At 43.3% G+C, this 23,756-nt stretch overlaps 1 protein-coding gene across 2 annotated transcripts in view; it reads right to left on the reverse strand.

The window, feature by feature from the left end:
• The window catches only part of OSBPL2 (oxysterol binding protein like 2), a 196,433-nt gene that overhangs the window by 39,719 nt on the left and 132,958 nt on the right, over positions 1-23,756 (reverse strand). For both annotated transcript variants that reach the window (XM_073607517.1, XM_073607518.1), the window contains exons 3-5: positions 15,245-15,377; positions 6,957-7,032; positions 2,998-3,132 (exon numbers count right to left, since the gene is read on the reverse strand). In XM_073607517.1, the coding sequence (XP_073463618.1) occupies positions 2,998-3,132; positions 6,957-7,032; positions 15,245-15,377 (344 nt within the window). The remainder of the gene's footprint in view (positions 1-2,997; positions 3,133-6,956; positions 7,033-15,244; positions 15,378-23,756) is intronic.

The raw sequence follows: 23,756 nt of genomic DNA on the forward strand, positions 1-23,756 counted from the left end.
CTAAAAAATGTCCACTCTGACAGGAAGCAAGAGGGAATTGTACAAAAGGATCCAACCCTTCCCTACTTCACTTGCCCCAATCCAAAGCAAAATACAAAGCTTTGGGTGGAGTTAAGCCTTTAACATTGCTACAGATCCCCTTTAGTAGAAAAATCATCATCTGCTATAGATATGGAGCTACAGACTGCACTCTACAGCATTATACAATGGGAAAAGATGACTCCTTTACAACAGGAAAAAGCGCTGTTGGGATTCAGTGAACTTCAGTGAATTCAGTGCCGGCTGGCAGAACATAATGAATACTGCTAGCGGCTATAGCTGCTGGCAGTAGTCGCATTTAAACAATCTGACAAGCTGGTTGTACCCAAGTCGATCAATGAATCCACCCGAGTACAATCAGCTTGCCCATACCTGGACCGAAATTCAACTGCTGAACCGGCCACATTTCGACCCATGTATGGCTGGCTTTAGAGCTATCTAGATGTATAAAAGCACTCTATAATTCCTCATGGAAAGGCTTCACTCTTTGGAAGCAACTGCTATATAGTCTAGAGGTAAGGAAACATTTACTTAACCTATCAATACATCCTTTGTTTACTTAAAAATTCATCTTTCTCTCCTTGTACTTAGTGATAGATCACTAGAGATGTAACCCTCAACAATTGTGTTGGTATGGTAAATATACTACTGAAAGTGTTTTGTTATATCTGTTATGCCCCGTACACACGTCGGATTTTCCGACGGAAAATGTGTGATAGGACCTTGTTGTCGGAAATTCCGTCCATGTGTAGGCTCCATCACACATTTTCCATCGGATTTTCCGACACACAAAGTTTGAGAGCAGGATATAAAATTTTCCGACAACAAAATTTTGTTGTCGGAAATTCCAATCGTGTGTACACAAATCCGACGGACAAAGTGCCATGCATGCTCAGAATAAATAAAGAGATGAAAGCTATTGGCCACTGCCCCGTTTATAGTCCCGACGTACGTGTTTTACGTCACCGCGTTTAGAACGATCGGATTTTCCGACAACTTTATGTGACCGTGTGTATGCAAGACAAGTTTGAGCCAACATCCATCGGAAAAAAACCTAGGATTTTGTTGTCGGAATGTCCGAACAAAGTCCGACCGTGTGTACGGGGCATTAGATAGGTTCAAAGGATACCTGTTGATTATGGCAGAAATTTGGTGAGCCTATAACTTCCTGTGCTATCTGCCTTTGCTGGGTGTTATCGATGGCAATGCTCTCAGCTATCTTTCCTATGGAGCACAGGAGAGGGGCAGGTATCTTGCATCTGTTGTCCTGATAGAGGAGGGTAAATAAGTCATCCTGGGACTAATATTGTCTTACTGTCAGAATTTCCAGGCAAAAATAAAGGGAAAAAACATGAAAAAATAAAACCAACGCTACCGCAACTAAGGGCTAGTAAGCTGCACTATATGACATTTCTCTTTTTTACATGTTATACCCGTATTCAGGGTGTAACTTATTACAAACAAAGCGGCCCCCACCCCCCGGAACACCCACTGTGACAGCTAGCAGGATCTTCCCCTCCCACCCCCGCTAGCTGTCAAAATGTAAAAAAAAAAAAAAAAAAAAAAAAAAAAAAAAAAACACAAACAATTCACACAGCGCTCTGAATGGAAAGTTACAAGGTCCAGCAGCCTTTGCGGCTGTCGGCTTGTAGTTTTCAATGAACTACCACAGCGCTATGGTAGTTTATTGAGTCTTCCTGTCAGAATGTATTGGCTTCCGCATACGAGGTACGAGCAAGCTTATACACTGACAGATCTGCATGGCATCAGCAATTTGCTGATCGCGGGTGCAATGCTTTAAAGGCTCGTAAAACAAAAAAATAACAAATGCACATTTTTTACCTGCAACAAAAGTGCATTTATTATTTTTTGTCAAAAGGTGAACTTATCCTCTAGACCCTTTCACACTGGGGCGCTTTTCAGGCATTTTAGTGCTTAAAATAGCACCTGTAAAGCGCCGGAAAAGCACCTCTCATGCCTCCCCCAGTGTGAAAGCCCGAGTGCTTTCACACTGGGGCGGTGATCTTGCAGGACCTGCAAGAGAAAGGTCCTGCAAGCAGCATCTTAGGGGCGGTTTGGGAGTGGTGTATACACCGCTCCCAAAACGCCCTGCAAAGCTCTTTGGCAGCGCCGCAACATGAGCAATTTTAACCCTTTATTCGGCCGCTAGCGGGTGAAAAGCGCTGCTATAACAGCGGTAAAGCGCCGCTAGACCTAGCGCCGCTTTACCACTAACGTCGGCACTGCCCCAATATGTAAGTACCCTTACTGTTGCTTTACTGTAGCCCTAAAATGAGACAGCTCTCGACTCTCTAAGGCAGCCTTGCTTAACATGTTACTTATAGTAACATTCCAGTCTCAGAAAACCCCTGCTAATAAATTTCTATACCTACAGCTTTGGGTACATTAGTGTGATGGTCAGTTAGAAGAATGCTACTTACATTTGTGGTCATTGGGAAAAATCCCACCCTTACAGATATCTTAAAAGATCACTGGTGTCAGTGGGAACTTATCAGAGAGGCAGAAAGTTCTCATTGCTCAAGGAACTTCTGGAGGAACCCTAGAGTTCCATAGAACCCTGTTTGAGAAAGTCTGCTATAAGGCCAGTCACAGAAGCGATTCCCTCACTGGCTGAATCGCTAAACCTCAGCTTCTTCTATGGTGTTCCTTTTCTGTTCCAAAGTCCAGTCATGCATTTAATTTTGGCAATTATGTTGTTGGTGAAGTCTGACATACAAAGTGTGTCTGTTTTGCAATCACAGTTCCAAATTTGCAAACCACAAACTACTCTGCTGTTTAGGAGGTTTGATAGCAAACCTTTAAAGATCAGCGCTGCCTAATACTGTCGGTACCCCGCAGTGAAATGCTGGCATGCAGGCTTTAAGCATCACCTCTTCCAGCAGAGAGCGAGGATGAAGCCTGATGGAAAATATATGCGAGTACGTGTCAGGTACTGACCTGCATCCTGAGTAGCGGATCTGTACAGGAGCAGGCCTTGTTGATCAGGTATGTGTGCTCCATGTATTCTGTGATTCGCTGCAGGAAGCTCAGCGGCTCGTTAAAAACGATCGGCATCGTGATTTTCGACAGCTCCTGCAGGCCGGGAGAAGAAAAAAGAAAACAAGGTTAAAGCGGGCGACTCTCGGGACTGAGAAATCCATTCCTGCCGCAAGGGTAATGCGGGCAATTTAAACTGAAAAAATATTCATGAGAGAAAGCAACACTGACTAATCAACAATGTGATTTAAACTTATCATCTTGTATTTGCTGAATACTAATACCAACCATGGAGAGTGCTTAGGGGGTTGGGCCCATGGACATTGAGCGCACGGTGTCTTCTTTGAGACATACTGCGATGGGCATAAACTGCACGTGGGATTGCTTCTACTCCCATAGGTGTGTTCTGCTGACAGCTACCAAACTTGCTTATCTGCCTATGGAAATCAAGCCAAACGGGGGGCAAGCAAACATTTCCTAGACTCTGTCCCAATATATATTGTAGCAGGAATGGAAGTACAGCTTGCAAAAATTTGCAGACTGTAGTAGTCCATGGTATACATATTGTTTGGCAATGGTCACTTGACCATCATCAGGAAGTGGAATATTTCCTGGTTTTCAATGAGATGATTTTAACACTCTGTGGCTTTAAAAGGATAGGTTCACGTTTAAATGCAAACATTTTCGCAGAAAAAAAAAGTGCATTTATTATGTTTTCCTGCAGAAGCCTGGAAAGCATTGCACCCCCTTATCAGTGGATCAGGGGTGCAATGTCAGGCTTCTGCAGACAAACCCTGCAGCTTTCAGCTCATACCTCCATAAGGGAGATCTGTTTGAAAGCTGCAGGGCTTGTGAATGAACTACAGGGGCGCTCATCATTTAGAACTACTACAAGCCATCCGCAGTGATAGATGATGGTACTTGTAGTTCATTCATTCACAGGGAACGGTCTATAAAGGATGCGGCCGTGTAAGTGAAGTTTTTCAATTGTGACAGCGGTTTCAGGGAGAAGATCCCCCACCCGCTGCCACACTGGGGGGGGGGGGGGGGGGGGTTGGCAGGAGTTTGAACATGTTGCATGTTCCACCCTAAATATGGGTGGGAACATGTAACATGTTCCAAAAGGTGAATTTATCCTTTAATTATCTGCATGTTGGGGGGCGTTTTTGCTTAAGAGCGTTTTTAGAACACTGTGGGTCTAGTTTTTGTTGATCTTGCTTATATTAATGTAATAAAAGAAAACATATCACCATGCCAGCTTAATGTGCCAATGTGTTAACACCACAATACTGCTGTTTTAGCATTTAAAACTGGCTTTGTACATTATGTATATTAAGTCTCGTCTCGGCATCATGGGTCCAGGACTTTGTTTTGGAACAAGCAACACTCTCATTGTAGAAGGAGTATGAGGCGCGAAAGCTTTGCTGGGTATAATTACACAGCATTATTTAATGTACAACAGAGGGAACATAGCAGGGAATGGGCACAAGCAGCCAGGTGCCATCAATCTGTTTGTTACGTAACACACAGATTAAAATTCAATACTTAACAGGCTGCTTTTCTAAAGAGCTTTCAAACACACAAAATGTGCCACCTGTCTCCAAACACAAATCTAGGTTATTCGAGGCTATTTCTACTGGCATGTCACATATTTTAATTTGTTTTCCTGCCTTCTGGGAAACCAGCCACGGCACACAATATTTTAAAGGAACATCCCAATTTTTCTGTAAACCCAAAACTGTAAGCCAGGGTATTATTCTATTTTTTTTTTTTTCCATAAAGTTTTTATTGGAAGTAAAAGAAAACAAGCAAATGAAGAGTATAACGGAAACGCATAATACAAATCAAATGACAATTGACAGGGTGAATTAACGTTGAGACTTATAGGCCATGAACATCAAGATGTCGATTATCATTACGCTACCCTGTATCAGTGGAGATTGAAACTGATTGGGTTTAATAGATTCTGATAGGGCGTGTGGGTTTGTAAATCTGTGTTATTCTCATTTTTATACACCTGCACAGGATCCACAAGTATCTACCATGCCCAGCTGGAGATGTTTTAGCTTTGCTTGCTGCAGGCAATGTTGTGCCTATGCAGCCAATCTGAACAAAATGGAAGACGAGTGGTGGGCAAAGTTTTAGACTGTAAAGGTAACAAAAATAGTTCCAAATCTATCTTTAAAGCGAACCTGTGATCAGCTTAAGGAACAGCCATTTTCAAACCAGGGTTCTGTGGAACCCTAGAGTTACATAGTTACATAGTAGGTGAGGTCGAAAAAAAAAACAAGTCCATCAAGTCCAACCTATGTGTGTGATTATATGTCAGTATTACATTGTATATCCCTGTATGTTGCGGTCGTTCAGGTCCTTATCTAATAGTTTTTTGAAACTATCGATGCCCCCCGCTGAGACCACCGCCCGTGGAAGGGAATTCCACATCCTTGTCGATGAGTTCCTCAGGAGGTTACTAGGGGTTGCTTCAAGAGGAGTTCCACCCAGGGGGGCCGTCAAAAAAAAAAAAAAAATTAAAAGTCAGCAGCTACAAATACTGGAGCTGCTGACTTTTAATTGGACACTTACCTGTCCCTGGGTCCAGCGATGCGGGGGATCGAAGCCCCGCTCGTCCCCCCCCCCTCCGTTCGTCGGCGCCGGCATTTCAACTGTGGGCGCCGGGCTGTGGCTTCACAGCCTGGCACCCACTGCGCATGCGCGAGCGGCGCCGCGCGCCGCGATTGGCCGCTCAATCACCTGGGACCTGTAATGGGTCCCAGATGATTGACAGGAGGGAGGGAGCAGAGCGGACCCCTTCCTGTGCCGAGGAGGAAGTGATGTCACCAGCCCAGGCTAAGGAACAGGCAGACTACGAGGGACCACCTAGCAACAGGCATTTAGAGGTAAGTGAAAAAAAAAAAATATCCAAATGTTTTTTTGTTTTTTTTTTTAGAATTTTTCCAGGTAGTTTTGTTTTTTGGGTGGAACCTCACTTTCAGCTATGATTGATTGACCTCTTACTTGATGGTGTCTGCATAATTCCAGATCCACTACCACTTGGTAAAGACAGCAGCAAGTAATTTATGAGGATTTTTAGCTGTCTGCAAGGGTGAAATTCTCACCACCACTGTAAAGGTGGGATTATTCCTACTAATCAGCATTATAAGATACGATCTTTCCTCTGGCCCCAATTATTAAAATTAAAGCTAGGGTTCCAAGAGTCCTGGAATTTATTTTAATGGCTCCTCTGGGGTGAAAAAGGTTGGGGAAGGCTGCTATGAACATTCAAGTATTTACATATTCCTTGCAAGCAGTAAATGAGCTTTAAAGCAAATCCCCACTGGCCTCTGTAGCCTAAGAGACCATGGGGCAATTCATCCTTAACTCTTTTGAACAGAGCTTTTTTTTTTGCAGCTTAGAAGCCCAGACCAAGTTTAGCAAGTTTGGTATGCGTCAGTTGAAACAGTTTAGAAGTTTAATCAGCCTAAGTTTTACCTGTGGATTGTTGGGAGGGGTTATGCAAATGCCAGCATGTTTTGACGTCAGCCTGGAGGAATAGGCATTCCTTAAGGCTGCTCTAGGTAACACCCACATGTTTTTGACCCATGGTTGAAAGAACTGAAATCCAATGAATGAAAAGGACCTGCCAGGGACAGTCGGGCTTTGAAGGAAAGGGCTAGATAAGTACAGGAGGGGAGCCTCTGCAGCTGTGCAAGACTGAAGGAAAAGCTGGAGCTTAGCTTTAATTTGACAATAACCCTAGGACTAAATTTTCTGATTGAAAGCAGGTCTGGAAAATAGAACACACACAGCTGCGCATGCCTAGTTCTCTCCCGCAAGGTTAAATAACATTCTAATAGACTTATGAAGTCATACTGTGGCCATGAAGGGGTTGAAGCGCATAGCAGAAGTATAGTGAGACTTACCAGTCCAATGCATTTTTTTAATATGCTCCACACGCTGAAATTATTTCTAGAGATCATAGGGGCCGGCAGGGAGGTCCTAGAAGTAAACAAAGAAAATATTAGAAGTGCAGAAGCTTGTAAATAGAGCAAACAAGGACAGTAAGTGGTTGATATGTTTAGGCTGCTTAATCGGTTAGAGGGTGTGAAGGACGTAGCCTGAGAGGGGTGGTCAATTTTTACTTTTCAAGAGCCACACTTAAACAGATACTATTGGATTCCGAGGTATTTCCAAGTCAGCAAGAAGAGAAAATGACATCATCATTGACTGATGTTGGCACTGGACCGGAGCCTCCTAGGAGACTTCTCTATAAAATTCTAAAGTCAAATCAACAGGCACCTCTTGATCCACTCTGGAAGCAGGCTGAGCAGGGCAGTCATTTTTCTACCTTTAAAGGACAAAATCCAAGCAGTTCATGGGGGATTCCAATGCATTTCTATGCCAGCTGGGAGATCAAATTAAACCAGCATTAACTAGGTTGGCACTGGAGTCTCCCAGGAGTTTTCTCTATAAAATGTTAAAGCCAAATCATCTGCCACCTCTTAATCTGCTCTGCAGCACTACAGATTCAGATTAGAATACAAGTCTAGGAATCCTGAATAGCAACAAGATTTTAGAAGCTTGCACACATAAACGTGTTGATTTGATCAGAACCTATAATTCACAGCCACATGTGGACCTAGGGATGTCAACTGAGTAGTTATCTTTGAGCCTTGACCAAAAATGTTCCTCGGACTCTACTCCTTTCCAAGAGTGAAGTGGAATGAAGGAAGGAAGGAGAAAGGGGAAGGAAGGATGGAAGGAGGAAGGATGGAAGGATGGAAGGAGGAAGGATGGAAGGAGAAAGAAGGAAGGATGGAAGGAGAAAGAAGGAAGGATGGAAGGAGAAAGAAGGAAGGATGGAAGGAGAAAGAAGGAAGGATGGAAGGAGAAAGAAGGAAGGATGGAAGGAGAAAGAGCAAGCAAGGAAGGAGAAAGAGCAAGCAAGGAAGGAGAAAGAGCAAGCAAGGAAGGAAAAGGGGAAGGAAAGGAAAAGGAAGGAAAGAAGGAAGGAGAGAGAAAGGAGAAGGAAAGAAGGAAGGAGAGAGAAAGGAGAAGGAAAGAAGGAAGGAGAGAGAAAGGGGGAAGGAAAGAAGGAAGGAGAGAGAAAGGGGAAGGAAGGAAGGAAGGAGAGAGAAAGGGGAAGGAAGGAAGGAAGGAGAGAGAAAGGGGAAGGAAGGAAGGAAGGAAGGAAGGAAGGAAGGAAGGAAGGAAGGAAGGAAGGAAGGAAGGAAGGAAGGAAGGAAGGAGAGAGAAAGGGGAAGGAAGGAGAGAGAAAGGGGAAGGAAGGAGAGAGAAAGGGGACGGAAGGAGAGAGAAAGGGGAAGGAAGGAGAGAGAAAGGGGAAGGAAGGAGAGAGAAAAGAACATAGATTTTCTACTCAGGTGCAACACTCCCTGCCCAGCTATTTAATACTTTGCTAATGCGTAGTCCTTCCAGCGGGAATGAACGTGTCTGCAACGTGGCCATTGTGAGCAAAGTTGGTCCTTTCAGGCTAGGCAATGCTTGTTGGGTCAAACGTTATTTTGGCCCAGTACATGGATGGGAGCCTACAGGCCTAAAGAGTTAATGTCTAGTGCCCATTTTAAAGCCACCATAGATTCTCTCTACTTAGATTTCTTAATTTCAAGGCTCAGTCCACCCAAAAGTGATATTTCAGTAATTGCTTATATCTAGTTACTTATATCTCTCAGAAATTCCAGCTCTCTGTACAACAGATCCTGATCCTTTCACTGTCCACCATGGAGCCTCATACCTCCGGCTACATCAGGGGTAGGCAGAGCTGGGAACTTGAGAGCAGAAATCTCTTGAGTTCCTTAGAAAGATTTAAAAGGGAGTTGCTTAAAAAAAAAAAAAAAAAAAAAAAAAGCCTCTAAACACAAGCCTGATATCAGCAAGCCCTCATCCAAATTCCCAAATTCTCAGAACCTTGCTGTTTCTTAAATTACTAATCCTTACAATTCGTTGGAAGAAAAATAGCCACGCCAAGAACACTCTTGCAAGATTTCCATAATCTTCACGATTATATGTATTACAATACAGCGGCACACCTGTGGCAGAGTTGTATTATGTTCGCTGTCACTGAATGCATAAAATTTTCAAATTTAAGAGTAGTAATGGGTATCACTTATATTCCAACTGTACACTGCAAATGTACCATCTACCTACAGGGCCTGCACCCCTCATGCAAGTTTTATAGATATGTAGCAATAACTTTAAAATTAAAAAAAAAGGTGAATCTAAAATGATAAAAAAGCAGAGAAAAACACAATTTATTACACATGCTAAAAAAAAAGACAAACTGTGCTAATGTCATGCAGCTGACCTCTGTAACTTTCCACCATAGCCTGCAAACTCTGTGACCCTCTAATGTACCGTACCCTCATGCTGTATTACAAGCATGTTGCACAACTGCCAAAAAAAAAAAAAATTTTAAAAGTCCACGTCTTCAATGGATTATAAAAAGCGGGGACATGAACCCTGAACCTTCAAAAACAAGTCTGCACCATGACTGCATGGTGTGAACTAGAGCCATTGGAATACATGGAAAACACTGTGCATACATTTTTAGTGCGGAAAAAAGCGCACGGAACTGCATCTGGTGTGAACTAGCCCTTAAAACTTGAAGATTTATATTTCTGCTTCTTCAAGTTCAAACGCAGGGAAATCGTGTTTTTGTGGCTAACCTCACACAAATCTTTTTTTATCAATTCTGGATAGGCCTGGAAAGAGGATTACTTCTACCAAATTGCTGGGCAGATTTCACTTCATTTACTGTCCGTGTTACAGTACACAAGAATTGAGGGTGAGCTGTTGTCACTGGGAAAGAAAGACACTGACAACGATATCTGGAGAGTGGTCACCAGGATAAATGGAGAGTGAATATTCCCCCTGGAGACACAGACAGGGTGCTGTGAAGAGGCCTTGCAGCTTATGCATTAGTTTGCAAATGCGTTCTAACTAAACCCCTGTTTTTAACGCAGACTGTTGGACAGGTTAATTTGGTCAGTTGGCAGACTGGTTGGTGAGTTGAGCTATGGAATGTTCTGTTTTTGTCTTTCACTTAATAGCCCTTCCATGTTCTCCATGCTGTGAAGGCCAATTATAGGTGGGGGCAGGGGCCATTTGTTACTGGAGCAAAAAATACCTGACAGTGGTACTAACTGCCCCCAGCTCCACCCAAATCTATGCCTATAGATTTACTGCCACATCAGCAAAACAGAAAGGTGAAGGTAAGGCCACTGACGTGAAAAGGGACCTTTAGTCACATATGGACAGAGACTAGCATCACCTTTTACCTACATTCTAAAAGGTGAAATTAAACGGACTGTTCAAAATGAACTTTCAGATGGGAAAGCATTCATCTTCCAAAATGTATTTAAAGAGGAATTCCAGGTTTGGATATTTTTATATAGCTACATTAGTCCAGCTTGATCCAAGGTAACTAGGCATATACTATACTTGTGGGATCCCCCTGGAAGCTGGAAATAATTATAGTAGGCAGCCCTGGTACAGTAATCTCCACTAGCTTCCAGGTCCCATGCTGAGGGGCTTCTCTGCTGCACTGTGAACACAAAAGGTGGCCCCCCCAGCACAAGCGCCATTCAGAGACTGCTTTGCAATTTCGCAATAAATGCAAAGTATTCTCTGATTGGATGAGGTGGATAGCGTGATTTTACCATTCTGCCTTTCCACCTCGTCCAAACAGGGAAAGATTTGCATTCTTCGAGAAAATGCAAAGCAATCCCTGAATGGTGCTTGTGCCGAGCGGGTGACCTCTTGTGTTTACAAGGCAGCAGGTAAGCCCCTCAGCGCTGCACTTGGAAGCTGGTGGAGGTCACTCAAGTGGGGGTGCCTACTATAGTAATTGCCAGCTTCCAGGGGGATCCCACAAGTATGGTATATGCGTAGTTAAATTGGTTCAAGCCGGACTAATTTAACTATGTAAAAATATCCAAACCTGGAATTCCTTTTTAAATACATTTTAGAAGATGAATGCTTTCCCAACTGACAGTCCGTTTAGTTTCACCTTTAACATATAGATAAAAGGTGATACTGGTCTGTCCATGTGACTGAAGGTCTTCAGTATGCCCTTTTTCATGTCATTGGCCTTACCATCACCTTTCTGCAATGTAACTATGTAAAAATATCCATACCCAGATTTCTTCTTTAATAAGAAATCCTAACTCTGAAGGGCAGTAACCAACAGTAATCAATCAGAATTCACTCTTTTGGAGTCCAACCAGGCGATGATAAATTCTGATTGTCTACTACAGATAAGTACACTTCTGAAAAAGCACGCTTTACTGAACAACAATTGGCTAATGCTAGCCATAGAAGGTCCGAATCTCGAAATCGGCCTAGAGTCGAACCATGTATAGGCAGGTTGAATGTACCCAGGTTGATTAATCAACTTGGGTACTACCAGCCTGTTGGATTTTACATGCGAAAAATCACTGTGTTCTCCCACCAGAAGAACACAATGGCTCCGCAGGAGGGATTCCCCCATCGACACAGTCAACTGAAATAAAATTGCTCCATCTATGGCCGGCCTAAGCTGTTGAAGTACATTGTGATGGCCTCTGCAGCCAGTTTTAGTATTCATAATGATAAGCTTGGGCAATAAATACCTGAACTCCTTAGTCATATCAGCCTAGCTGTAAAAACATAGGAACTCAGTCCAAAATCAAGGTATTTACCAGATGAAATCTCTACAACCCCTGAACTCTAAATGTCAATGTGGCACCAAGTGACATCACCAGTCATTTCCAATTTAAAGAGGAGCTTCAGCCCAATTAAAAAATCGTTGGAAGCGTTTTAGTGGATTAGCAGACCTTTGTACATGACCTCTCAACAAATCCTGAGTCCTGTGTTTGTAGGTACCCCTGGGTGTTTGAATTCACCAAAAACTTATACTTGATTTCAGTTATTTGTAATACCTCTTGGTATTTGCTCTTCGGTTTTAGTAGTAGCTTATCAGCTTTAAACTGAACACAAGTACATCTATGGGTGCAGAGCTCTGTACAGCCGTGAAAAGCCGTTTGTTTATCTGTTTGCACTATCACGGAGGTGCATACAGGCAGCCTATATAAATGAATAGATACTCATTGGCTGTACAGATTCACTGCACAGCCAAGTTTGACAGGTACGCATGGATGGGTGCACTGCCGCGGACACAGGCACTTGGCCATGCACCCTTTCCTGCATACCTGTCAAACTGGGTTGTCCATACAGCAAATGTGTATGTATTCACTGAATTCATTTGTCCGCATGCAGCTCAGCGCTAGTACAAAAAAATAAAAATGGCTCTTCACACTGTATGGGCTCTGTGCCTGTGTGAACGAGCCCTTAAAGGATCAATTATCCCCAATTCCAATACTTTAGTGTTTATTATTATATGCTGGAGAGTTAAATCACCTCTTTTATCATTCTCATGGAGACTCCTCTGGAAAGATCTCTGCACAGAGTTCCTGGGTTTGCACATCCGCTCTGGGCTGCCACTCTCCCAGCTGGATGTTATATTTATTTTATATTATGGAGGATGTAACAGGAGGAGCTGGTACAACGATAAGCGTGGACACCCAAAAAGCCCACATGAAAATAAACAGGATTTATAATCCAACTGCTGGATTATTCAAGACATAGAATTAGTCAGGTAAAAGCTCAACCCACCACCCCCTATGGCCGGACAAATCTCAGTTGCCGGATCATGATGGTGACAAAAAAAGTCCCTCTGACGCCCAGGTATTTGAGCATTTTATGTCCATTTTCATTGACTGCAATTCTACAAGCTGCCATAAGATGATGTTGCCTAATAGAAACCGGATTTTCTCAGTCAGAAGTGATTCTTCCTTACCCTTTATTTTTTGTGTGTTACACACTGCAAGCCTTTTTTTCCTTTAAACCCAATGGGTTAAACGAAAAAAAACCCCCCAAAACTTAAAGGTCGCAGTACCAACACAAGCAACGTTGGTGCGGTGATCTCCTCTGCTGTGCTATTGTATTCTGACACAGGGACTCGAGGGACTTGAGGGACTCCTACTCCCCCCCCACCAGAATACAGCGATAACCGGATGCTGGTTGTCCAACAAGTCCCTTCAACAAAAGCCGGTCGTTAGAGCAGCTTCTGTCACACAGGTAGCTGTACACACTGTACATATGTACATATGTACATATGTTCTGTGAGAGCGCACATGGGTCAGTGCTGCGAGAGCGCACATGGGTCAGTGCTGCGAGAGCGCACATGGGTCAGTGCTGCGAGAGCGCACATGGGTCAGTGCTGCGAGAGCGCACATGGGTCAGTGCTGCGAGAGCGCACATGGGTCAGTGCTGCGAGAGCGCACATGGGTCAGTGCTGCGAGAGCGCACATGGGTCAGTGCTGCGAGAGCGCATATGGGTCAGTACTGAGAGCGTGAATATGGGTCAGTACTGAGAGCAGGTATGGGTCAGTATACTGAGTAAGAACGCATATGGTTGAGTACTGTAAGAGTGCATATGGGTCAGTATACAGGGTGAGAGAGCATATAGGTCAGTATACAGGGTGACAGAGCATATGGGTCAGTATACAGAGAATGCATATGGGTCAGTATACAGAGAACGCATATGAGTCAGTATACAGAGAACGCATATGAGTCAGTATACAGAGAACGCATATGAGTCAGTATACAGAGAACGCATATGAGTCAGTATACAGAGTGAGAACGCATATGGGTGAGCATTGTGAGAGCGCATATGGGTCAGTATACAGAGTGAGAGCGCATATGGGTCAGTATACAGAGTGAGAACACATATGGGTCAGTATACAGAGTGAGAACACATATGGGTCAGTATACAGAGTGAGAACACATATGGGTCAGTATACAGAGTGAGAACGCATATGGGTCAGTATACAGGGTGTGAGCATATGGGTCAGTTTACAGGGTGAGAACACATATGGGTGAGTATTGTGGCTCAGTATACAGAGTGAGAACGCATATGGGTCAGTATACAGAGTGAGAGCGCATATGGGTCAGTATACTGAGAGCGCATATGGGTCAGTATACAGAGAACGTATATGGGTCAGTATACAGAGAGCGAGCGCATATGGGCCAGTATACAGAGTGCGAGCGCATATGGGCCAGTATACAGAGTGCGAGCGCATATGGGCCAGTATACAGAGTGCGAGCGCATATGGGCCAGTATACAGAGTGCGAGCGCATATGGGCCAGTATACAGAGTGCGAGCGCATATGGGCCAGTATACAGAGTGCGAGCGCATATGGGCCAGTATACAGAGTGCGAGCGCATATGGGCCAGTATACAGAGTACGAGCGCATATGGGCCAGCATACAGAGTGCAAGTGCATATGGGTCAGTACTGTGAGAGCACATATGGCTCAGTACTAAGTGTATTAAGAGTATCTATGTGGGATTATTAAAAAATAAATAAAAAAAGAGGCCAATATATAAAAAATATACATACATATACACACACTTTACTTTGCGTTTGTGAATTTGTGTAAATATATCAGTAAAAAGTGATTGGGAAATTCTAATCACAATGGCGACTGGCTATAATTTTCTCCTAGATCTCTATGCCATTTTTCCAGACCTGAAGTAAAATATCACTTTTAGGTATACTGGCCTTTTAAATATAATACAAATGTCTACGGCCTGTCCGGACATCAGGAAAAAAAATTATCGTTTTGCTGCTGAATATAAAGCATCAAGCTAGCACATGCAGAGTGAATTTCATCAGGTTCCTGAAGAACCAGTCAAAATGTGATCAGTGGGTGGCACTGCCAGTATCTTTCTCTCTGATATTCCACAACTGAAAAATTGAGGGAGCCAAATGGAAAATTGGCAGTCAAACAGTGAATGCATGCAATCAGGTGCAGCCGCTGTTCGGGTATTTTGTCCATTGGCAGCGTTGGCTGTTAAAATATAATAGCAGGAGACGGAGATTCGTCCATCAGTGCTGTGCAGCGTGGATGGAGGAAATCTAAGATTTTAATTTCTGTTCAGCCTGCAAGAAATCCATGTTTATGGCCAGCTTCACAAACAGGGTAAAGTCATACTTTATGCAAGGTACCATTGTCGGGCAGTTTAGTTTTAGTGAAGAGCTGAGCACCAATATGATCTAGGAAAACTCTAGACGGTAAAAAGCATTCCATGTTTTACCACCAATGGCTATGACATCAAACACAAAACATCTCATGACATAATAAAGTCACCTGTGCTTCTTCACTCCATTCTCCTGGAGGCTTCTCTCCTCGTCGGGTGTCATGCTCTGGTTGGTGAGGGTCATGTCTGCGAGCCGCTGGTTGGTGTCGGCAAATTCTGCCGAGGAATTGTCCGAGTCTGTGCCTGTTGATGAGAGAATGGAAAGTGTGACGCTCGGGTGTCACTGAACTCTGATCTCCTCAGAGGATACAGAAGGACAGCCTATTATTGGTGGTTTATTTTTATTTTTTTATTTTTTTGTTTCACAAGCTTGGGGGATATTGTGCAAGAAGCAGTGACATACCGCTCTGGCACACTTCAGCTAAAGTCCAGCCTTTACACATGGTGAGATTATTTCTACAGATACAACAAAACACATTCCTTCAACTCTGATGGATGCTGATAACACTCTGTAATGTCACCTCAATAGGCAAGAAAAACATGCAATTTAAAAGCTGATAAAAACATCATATTGTCAAATGGAAATGCAATATGTTCAGAGCGTTGGATACTTTAAGTATTAAAAGACCATATATGATTGCCACTCATGTCATTCTGTCATTTAACTTTAATAAATACATTTTGCATTTGTATCTGCAGCCAAGCAGTCCCTTAATGCCAAATAAAATATTTTTTATCAGACCAGGGTAACAGTATTAAAGCGAAATATAGTACATTAATACATTGAGGGAAACTGCTTTAACAAAGTATTTGTTATTCTGTTAAGACAGTCTTGTGATTCACTTACCGAATAGAAGAGAACACTTTTTTTTTCCTATCTCCAGATGCATATATAGGAATTGCTTTAGGCTCCATTCACACTTGTGCAACTTATAATGCAATTTTGGACATCAAAGTTGCATGACAAGTCGTTCTCCATGTTTTCCAAGGATACCCATTCATATATGTGTGACCTAAAGTTGCAGCAACTTCAAAGTAGTTCAAGCACTACTTTGGTCCGACTTTCATGCAACTTGAGGGCCATAGACTTCAATGTTGACCCCCCAGAAGTTGTATGAATGTCATACCTGAATGTTATACAATGCAACAGTTGTCCATTATCACTGGTCAAAGCCAAAGTTGTATCCAAATTGCACCCATCCAAAGTTGCATCAAAGTTGCACTCCAAAGTCAGCGTAACTTTGGAGTCGTACAAGCAGGGGTGGCCTGTCCATTAGAGGCGCCTCTCCAGGCCAGCCCCTATATGCAACGGATAGTTTCATGCATAGTATGAATCTATCCATGGCCGCCGCGGCCACCCTCTATTCATGCATATGGCCTCTTTCAGGGCACATGAATTACAGTGGCCAGGGTTTTTTTTTTTAAAAAACCTGGTTAGAGCCAGAGGTTCTAATAGGCTTCAAAATAGGGTGGGCTCAGGTCGCAGAGAGTGCGACCGGAGCCCACCCAGGTGTTACACAACAGCGAATAAACATTCGCTGTTGAAACACTGGTCCTCAAACCAGCTATGTAGAAGCGGGTGTGAGGCCTGTTTTCTGATTGAAAAGAGGAGACTCCAGATTGGCCGCTGTGGTGGAGGGAGGAAACGGAAGCCGACGTCAACCGTGATGACCCGTGGAGAGCAGTAGAATAGGAGGCAGCCGAGTAGGGGAAGCCGCCGGGGATGGGGTAAGTGCATACTGTTTTCCGCCCCCCAAAAAAATTTCCACCGGCCGCCACTGCGTACAAGTGTGAATGAAGGCTTATGCAGCAAAGGATCTGCAACACTGTACAGCCAGTTAGGTGGTTCAGGCAACCCAGCTAAACAGCACAACCAGATCAATGACCTATGCTGCAGCAATAGCAGCACAGCTTGGTGGAAAAGATGCTTCCAGCGTGCTGATTGGAAAATAAGGGAGCAGCAGTGTACTGGTGAGGTTAACCCTCTGTTATTCCAGCTTTCTACTCCTGTCAGCAAGTTCCTTATCGCCACATGTGCACTGCAGCAGAACATCAATGGCTCCTACTTCTGGCCCGCCCTTATCACTTATGTATCAGGAATCACAGGACGCAAATATCTAGACATTATAGGTACAGATATTTACTGGATTTATAAACTACACTTACAATTTTTCTAAGGAATATATGCATTTAAAGAGGTCTTTCAACCTTCCCACCCATTTTCTATCCTTCCACTCCTAACCCCCCCCCCCCCCCCCAATCGGAAAGTAGAGCTGCACAATTAATCCTTAAACATTTGTGATCTCAATTCAATCCCCCTGACGATCTCTATTGCAGAGTTTACTGATTCTTTCATATAACAAGTGGAGAGACTTATCTGCTCACTCAGCTGTCAAAAGAAAACATCCGGGCAGTCTGCCAAGTTTTTAAAATTAAACATTGTAACTAACTTCCTTCTTAGATCAAAGGGAAACTTCTGTGTGTAAAGAAAAAAAATCCAGGCAGTCTTCCAAGTTTTTAAACACATGTAAATGCAGGAACCACTTAAAGTCTAAATCTTTTTCCGACACTGGTTTCTTAAGGTAAAATCAATATTTTTTGCTAGAAAATTATTTGGAACCCCCAAACATTATATATATTTTAGCAGAGTCCCTAGGGAATAAAATGTTAATTGCTGCAATATTTTATGTCACACAGTATTTGTCCAGTGGTCTTTCAAACGCAATTTTTTGGGAAAAATACACTTCAATGAATAAAAAAAAAAAAAAAAAAAAAAAACACAGTAAAGTTAGCCCAATTTTTTTTTGTTTTAAAGTGAAAGATGATGTTACGCCGCGAGAATCGTGATCTATCTTCTAAGCAAAAAAAATTGTGATTCTCATTTTAGCCAGAATCGTGCAGCTCTATCGGATAGGCTTTTTTTTTTACTTTTTTGGGGAACACATCCCACACTTTCTGGCTTCTCATCTAGTTAAGAATGACAATGTTTAGCTGCTCACTGTCTCCTGAGATACTTAGGTCACGCATCTCAGGAGGCCTTGAGACAGCTAGGTCCAGATGACATCAGAGAAGATGGCGGCACTGGACCAAGCAAGCATGTGGAAAAGTGGTAAGGATGGGGGAGATGGGGAATAGTACAATGTCATCTACTTGCCCTAGCCTGCTGGGTTGACAAATCAGGAACACCAGCACATGAAGCCATCCATATGCTCATCTCTCCACGTTCACTGCATTATGCCTACAGCATTCTGTAATGCTATAGAATCTAACTGGTCCTGCTGGTCCGCACGCTCTCATTTTATATCATGCGATGTTGGGGATTATGGAAAGAAAATTGTAATAGTAACATCTAAAATGCATGTAATCATGGTTTGAAACAAATATACATAAAACTGGCTTAGGACCCTTTCACATGGGTGATCTAATCAGGTCCTACTGTCGGTTTTTCAGACAGACCTGATCAGATCCATGCATTCCTATGGACAGACAGGCCGTGAACAGACTTTTGTCCATTTACACTCATCTACCTCCAGATCCGTCTACTAAAAAATACGGAAGGGGACCCGTCGTCTTCCATTTGATCAGAGGATAGTTGGGTGTAAAACAGACAGTGGAGTGTGTTTACTTCCAGACTACTCAAAGCACAGCGGCTTTGTCTGTGTCCACTTTGCAGAAACTGAGCGGACACAGAGGTGTCATCCTCCGCTCTGCTCTGATTAGCAGGGGATCTGTAAGGCTGGATTCACACCTATGCAGTTTTAGTGCTTTTTTGCATTTTGCAGATTTGCACTACAGAACGTGTTCCATTGGAAACCATGTAAGATGGACTGTAGTGCAAATCTGCAAAAATGCAAAAAGCACTAAAACTGCACAGGTGTGAATCCAGCCTAAGTGGACCCTGCTCATTGAACGGAATTCGTCCCATGTGAAAGGGGCCTAAAAGTTTTCCTTTTTCTCATTGCCCAAAAGTTAATTTTAAAGTGGTTCTAAAGCCTTAAGGTTTTTCAGCCTCTGTGCTGCAAAATCGCCCCAGCCCTCCTTATACTTACCTGAGCCCGATCCAGGGATGTACACGAGAGCAGCGGCTCTCACCGTTGTCTCCCACCTCCCTGGGCAGATTGATAGCGGCAGGTGCCATTGGCTCCCGCTGTTGTCAATCAAATGCTGTGTTGAGCAAGCAGGGGGGGGGCGGGGCCAAGCCACCCACTCTGTGTCAATAGAGGCAGACAGGCCAGCTTGGGAAGGCGAGCGTGCATAGGTGCTCCCATGGGAAATGGCTTCCCATTGGGGCACTTGCCGAAGAGGCGGAGACTGGAGCGCCGGCAGGGAAGCCAGAAGAAGAGGATCAGGGCTGCTCTGTGCAAAACCATTGCACAGTGCAGGTAACATAACCTGTTTATTATTTTAATAAAAAAAAAAAAATGAAGCTTTAATGTCGTGTTAAGCTTGTAGATAGGATTTACAGGCACCTTATCCCCCACTGTTGCTAGCTCACTGCTTCTTATAGGCAGGTATCATTAATGGTGGACTTCGGGCCAGATCCAGACTGAGTGACAGCCATATCTGCGAGCACCAGTCAGCAGCATTGGTATCCCTGTCTGCTTCTTCCTCTCCCTGCCCAGACAACCTGTAGCCTCTAGAGTCGTTTCCTGGGCCTTCCCTTATCCTCTCCCACTGTCATCATCCTCTGGTTGAATTTTACTGACTGGACCTCTGTGAATTTGAATGCAACACCCCTGCAATAAAGTATTATTTGAGTGACAGTTCCTAATCTGCTGGGGCTGCTGACAATACAACCAGGATGATGGTGGCCAGCAGCAGTCTCAGGGATTTTGGTTTGTCTACATCAGGGTTCTCCAAACTTTCTAAACAAAGGGCAAGTTTACTGTCTTTTGGGCTTTAGGGGGGACCGGATTGGGGCTAGTGGGATTAGAACATTAGTGGGAGAAATGGTGCACTGTTGTTGGTGACAATGGGAGAAATGGTGCCCCGTTGTTGGCGACAGTGGGAGAAATGGTGCCCTGTTGTGGTGACAATGGGAGAAATGGTGCCCCGTTGTTGGCGACAGTGGGAGAAATGGTGCCCTGTTGTTGGTGACAGTGGGAGAAATGGTGCCCTGTTGTTGGTGACAGTGGGAGAAATGGTGCCCTGTTGTTGGTGACAGTGGGAGAATGGTGCCCTGTTGTTGGTGACAGTGGGAGAAATGGTGCCCCGTTGTTGGTGACAGTGGGAGAAATGGTGCCCCCCGTTGTTGGCCAGTGGAAGAAATGGTGCCCCATTGTTGGCCAGTGGAAGAAATGGTGCCCCATTGTTGGTTTTGGGTAAGGAATAGTGCCCCAAGGGCCAGATAAAGGCAGGCAGAGAGCCACAGCTGGTCCCCGGTAACAGTTTGACGACCACTTGTCTACACCAGGGTGACTTTTACAAGAAATAACATAAATAAATGGCCTAGCAAACAGAGTCTTTTTAAAGTCAATGTGTTGTTTTGACCTGCAAAGCTAAAGTTCATTTATTTATCTGTGGGACATAGAAATAACCACAGCTCACTGATAGTTGTATCACACAGCTGATCCCATATAACCTTCTGGAATGCTTGGTTCCTTCACCGTGACATGCAATTCTAGGGGTTACTACCAGGCATTCTGAACTGTATGTTCAAATATGTATGTGAAGAGTCAACTGGCAATCCCACAATAACAGTTTTAGTGCCAATTAAGGTTTTATCTGTTATGATAAGATGCACAGGGATAAAATATGGACTTTACAATTGCAGACAATGTACAAGATGTGCAGAGAATGTTTAATGACCAGAGATAACACTATAGTCTGGCTGATAGAGAGATAATAATACAGTCTCAAGCAGGCACTGGAACCATCCAATTGCCCCCCAGGCTACACTATCTTCAAGAGTCTTCACAACCTTGCAGGCTTCAGTAGAATCTGCTGCTGTCATCCCAAAGGCACAGGGAGCGAATTAGTGATCAGTAGAGGATTGCAAACCCATTGTGGGCATTGTTCTGCAATATGTCACGTCCTATGAGGAGCTGTGATTATTTCAGACTTTCAAATTGTCAGGATGGTGAGGCTTGAGGTATTTGGTCAGGTTAGAAAATTGTCCAAGATTTCTTTCCTACCAGATAAGTTGTCTTCTGCATCTCCCCTCTTCTGGCACAACCCTGGTGTTTCCGAGTAGTGTGCAAAAAAAAAAAAAAAAAAAAAAAAAAAAACGTTGTTTTGTATTGAGATAATATTCTATGTAATTACAGCAAAACTGTTACGTGTATGAATTGTGAACACGATATATTACTAGTAACTAATGCTGCCAGACACCGATCGAAATTCAGCCAATTCAGCAAGTCCATCATTTAACTGACTTCTTTGGAAGGAACATGTTGGTATTCTGACAGCAGTGGGACTGACTCGGCAGCACTGGGGGGCCATTGGCTCCTGCTGCTGTCAGTCAAATCCTGTGAGGAGGAAGCAGGGGGGGGGGGGGCGATGCCAAGCCAGGCTGTGTATGCCTATAGACACACACAGCCGGGCTCAGGATCAAGCCTGTAAGAGTGCCCCCATAACAGGTGGCTTGCTATGGGAGCACTCAGAGAAAAGGAAAAGCCAAGAGCGCCGGTGGGGGACCCCCAGAAAAGGAGGTTTGGGGTCGCTCTGTGAAAACCATTGAATTGAGCAGGTAAGTATAACATGTTTATCATTGAAAAAAAAAAAAAAAAAAAAGCCTTTGCAATAATTTTAACCACTTCCTGCCCAGCCTGCTGTCAAATAACGTCTGGGCGGCATAATTCGCCGTTTTGGGTGGACGTCATATGACGTCCTACCTGGAACGGGCTGTGCTGCAGCTCAATCTGTCAAGGCCTATGTGTACCGGACACACCTGATGACAAATGTGTACAGTCCCGCTGACAGGTACCATGTGATCACGGTGACTAGTCGCAGCAGATTACATGACTTTGGAACACAATGGATGGCTTCTTTTCATGCCATTCATAGTGTACAATTGTTTTGCTAGCTGTGATTGGTCGCAGTGATCACCTGGTACAGACAGGGCCAATCACAGCCTATCTGTACAACAATACACACTAAATCAGTTTCCGCTAGTAAAAAAAAAAAAATGGTTGCCTATACCAGTGTTACTATGCTAGTATGGCAACAGTGTATTGCTGTGGTCACAGTGTTAAAAAAAAAAAAAATCGGAAAAAAAGAAAATTAAAAAACAAATTATTCCGAAAGATTTGCTAAATTGTATAACAGAAACAAAGACAAACGTGTTTTTTTTTTTCAAATTGTTTGGAATTTTTTCATTTATGTAGCAAAAGATAAAAAATCAATTTGTGATTAAATAACACCAAAGAAAGGTCTATTTGTGTGAAAAAAATGATAGAAATTTCATATGGTACAGTGTTGCATGACCACGCAATTTTCATTCAAAGTGCCACAGCGAAAGCTGAAAACTGGCCTAGGCAGGAAGGGGTGAAAGTGCCCGGTATTGGAGAGGGGGGGGGGGGGGGGGGGGGGGAGAGAAGAGAAAGAGGAAGAGGAAGAGGAAGAGGAAGAGGAAGGAAGAGGAAGAGGAAGAGAAAGAGAAAGAGAAAGAGAAAGAGAAAGAGAAAGAGAAAGAGAAAAGAGAAAGAGAAAGAGAAAGAGAAAGAGGAAGAGGAAGAGGAAGAGAAGAGGAAAGAGGAAGAGGAAGAGGAAGAGGAAGAGGAAGAGGAAGAGAAAGAGAAAGAGAAAGAGAGAGAGAGAGAGAGAGTTGCCATTAGGGTCAGGACATAATTTTGTTTCAAAACAAAATGGACCACACTCTGTAAAGCTGGCCACTTGCAGTTACATTTTTATTCAAATTTTGTAGAAAAATCACTCGTCCGAACAAAGTCAACTAATTTAATTTGAAATCCCTTAAAATTTCGCCCACACCTGCTATTTCAATGCAATCCCAATTACAATATGTATGATATTTTCCAAATGAAAACCATAGAATTTTGCTCCTTCCAGAATTTTTTTTTTTCATCCCTACGGTTGAAATGAAGATTGGATTTGTCCCAACAACCATCAGAAAATCAAACAAAAGTTTTGAAAATGAAAAATTTTGGAACAAGATTTTACTGGTGATGATTAGGAATCTTCTATGGAAGGAGATCTTTTATCAACCCCTGTATCCAAGTGGCATGGGGGAAAAATGTCAACATCCATGTTTACAGTAAAACTGATGATTCACTCATAATATTGCACAATATAACCTTTGGCAAAAAACATGGGTTGATCTTTAAACAGCATTTTCATCTGAAATCAATATACTAGTAATTTCTATATCTACTGTAAACACCGGTAAAGACAATCCCCCTCCCATTACTATCAGGTTCTTGCGCTCCTTGTTGGGATTTTGTTTAATGTTAATAAGCGGATTACCTCCTCTAGTATGAAAATCAGAGATTATGATGGTGGCAGGGTGGGCAGGACCCTAGCAAGAAGATCTTCGTACATCCAAAACTCCCTTCAGCTATCCTCAGGCACGTGATAACAGCCATCTGACCTTGTCATTTTTGTCTAGGCAAGAGCAATAATCTCACAGTGCTTTAAAAAGTATTCATACCCTTTCAAATTTTCCAC

The sequence above is a fragment of the Aquarana catesbeiana genome, linkage group LG12 (assembly GCF_042186555.1).
Source record: "Aquarana catesbeiana isolate 2022-GZ linkage group LG12, ASM4218655v1, whole genome shotgun sequence".
NCBI lineage: Eukaryota > Metazoa > Chordata > Amphibia > Anura > Ranidae > Aquarana > Aquarana catesbeiana.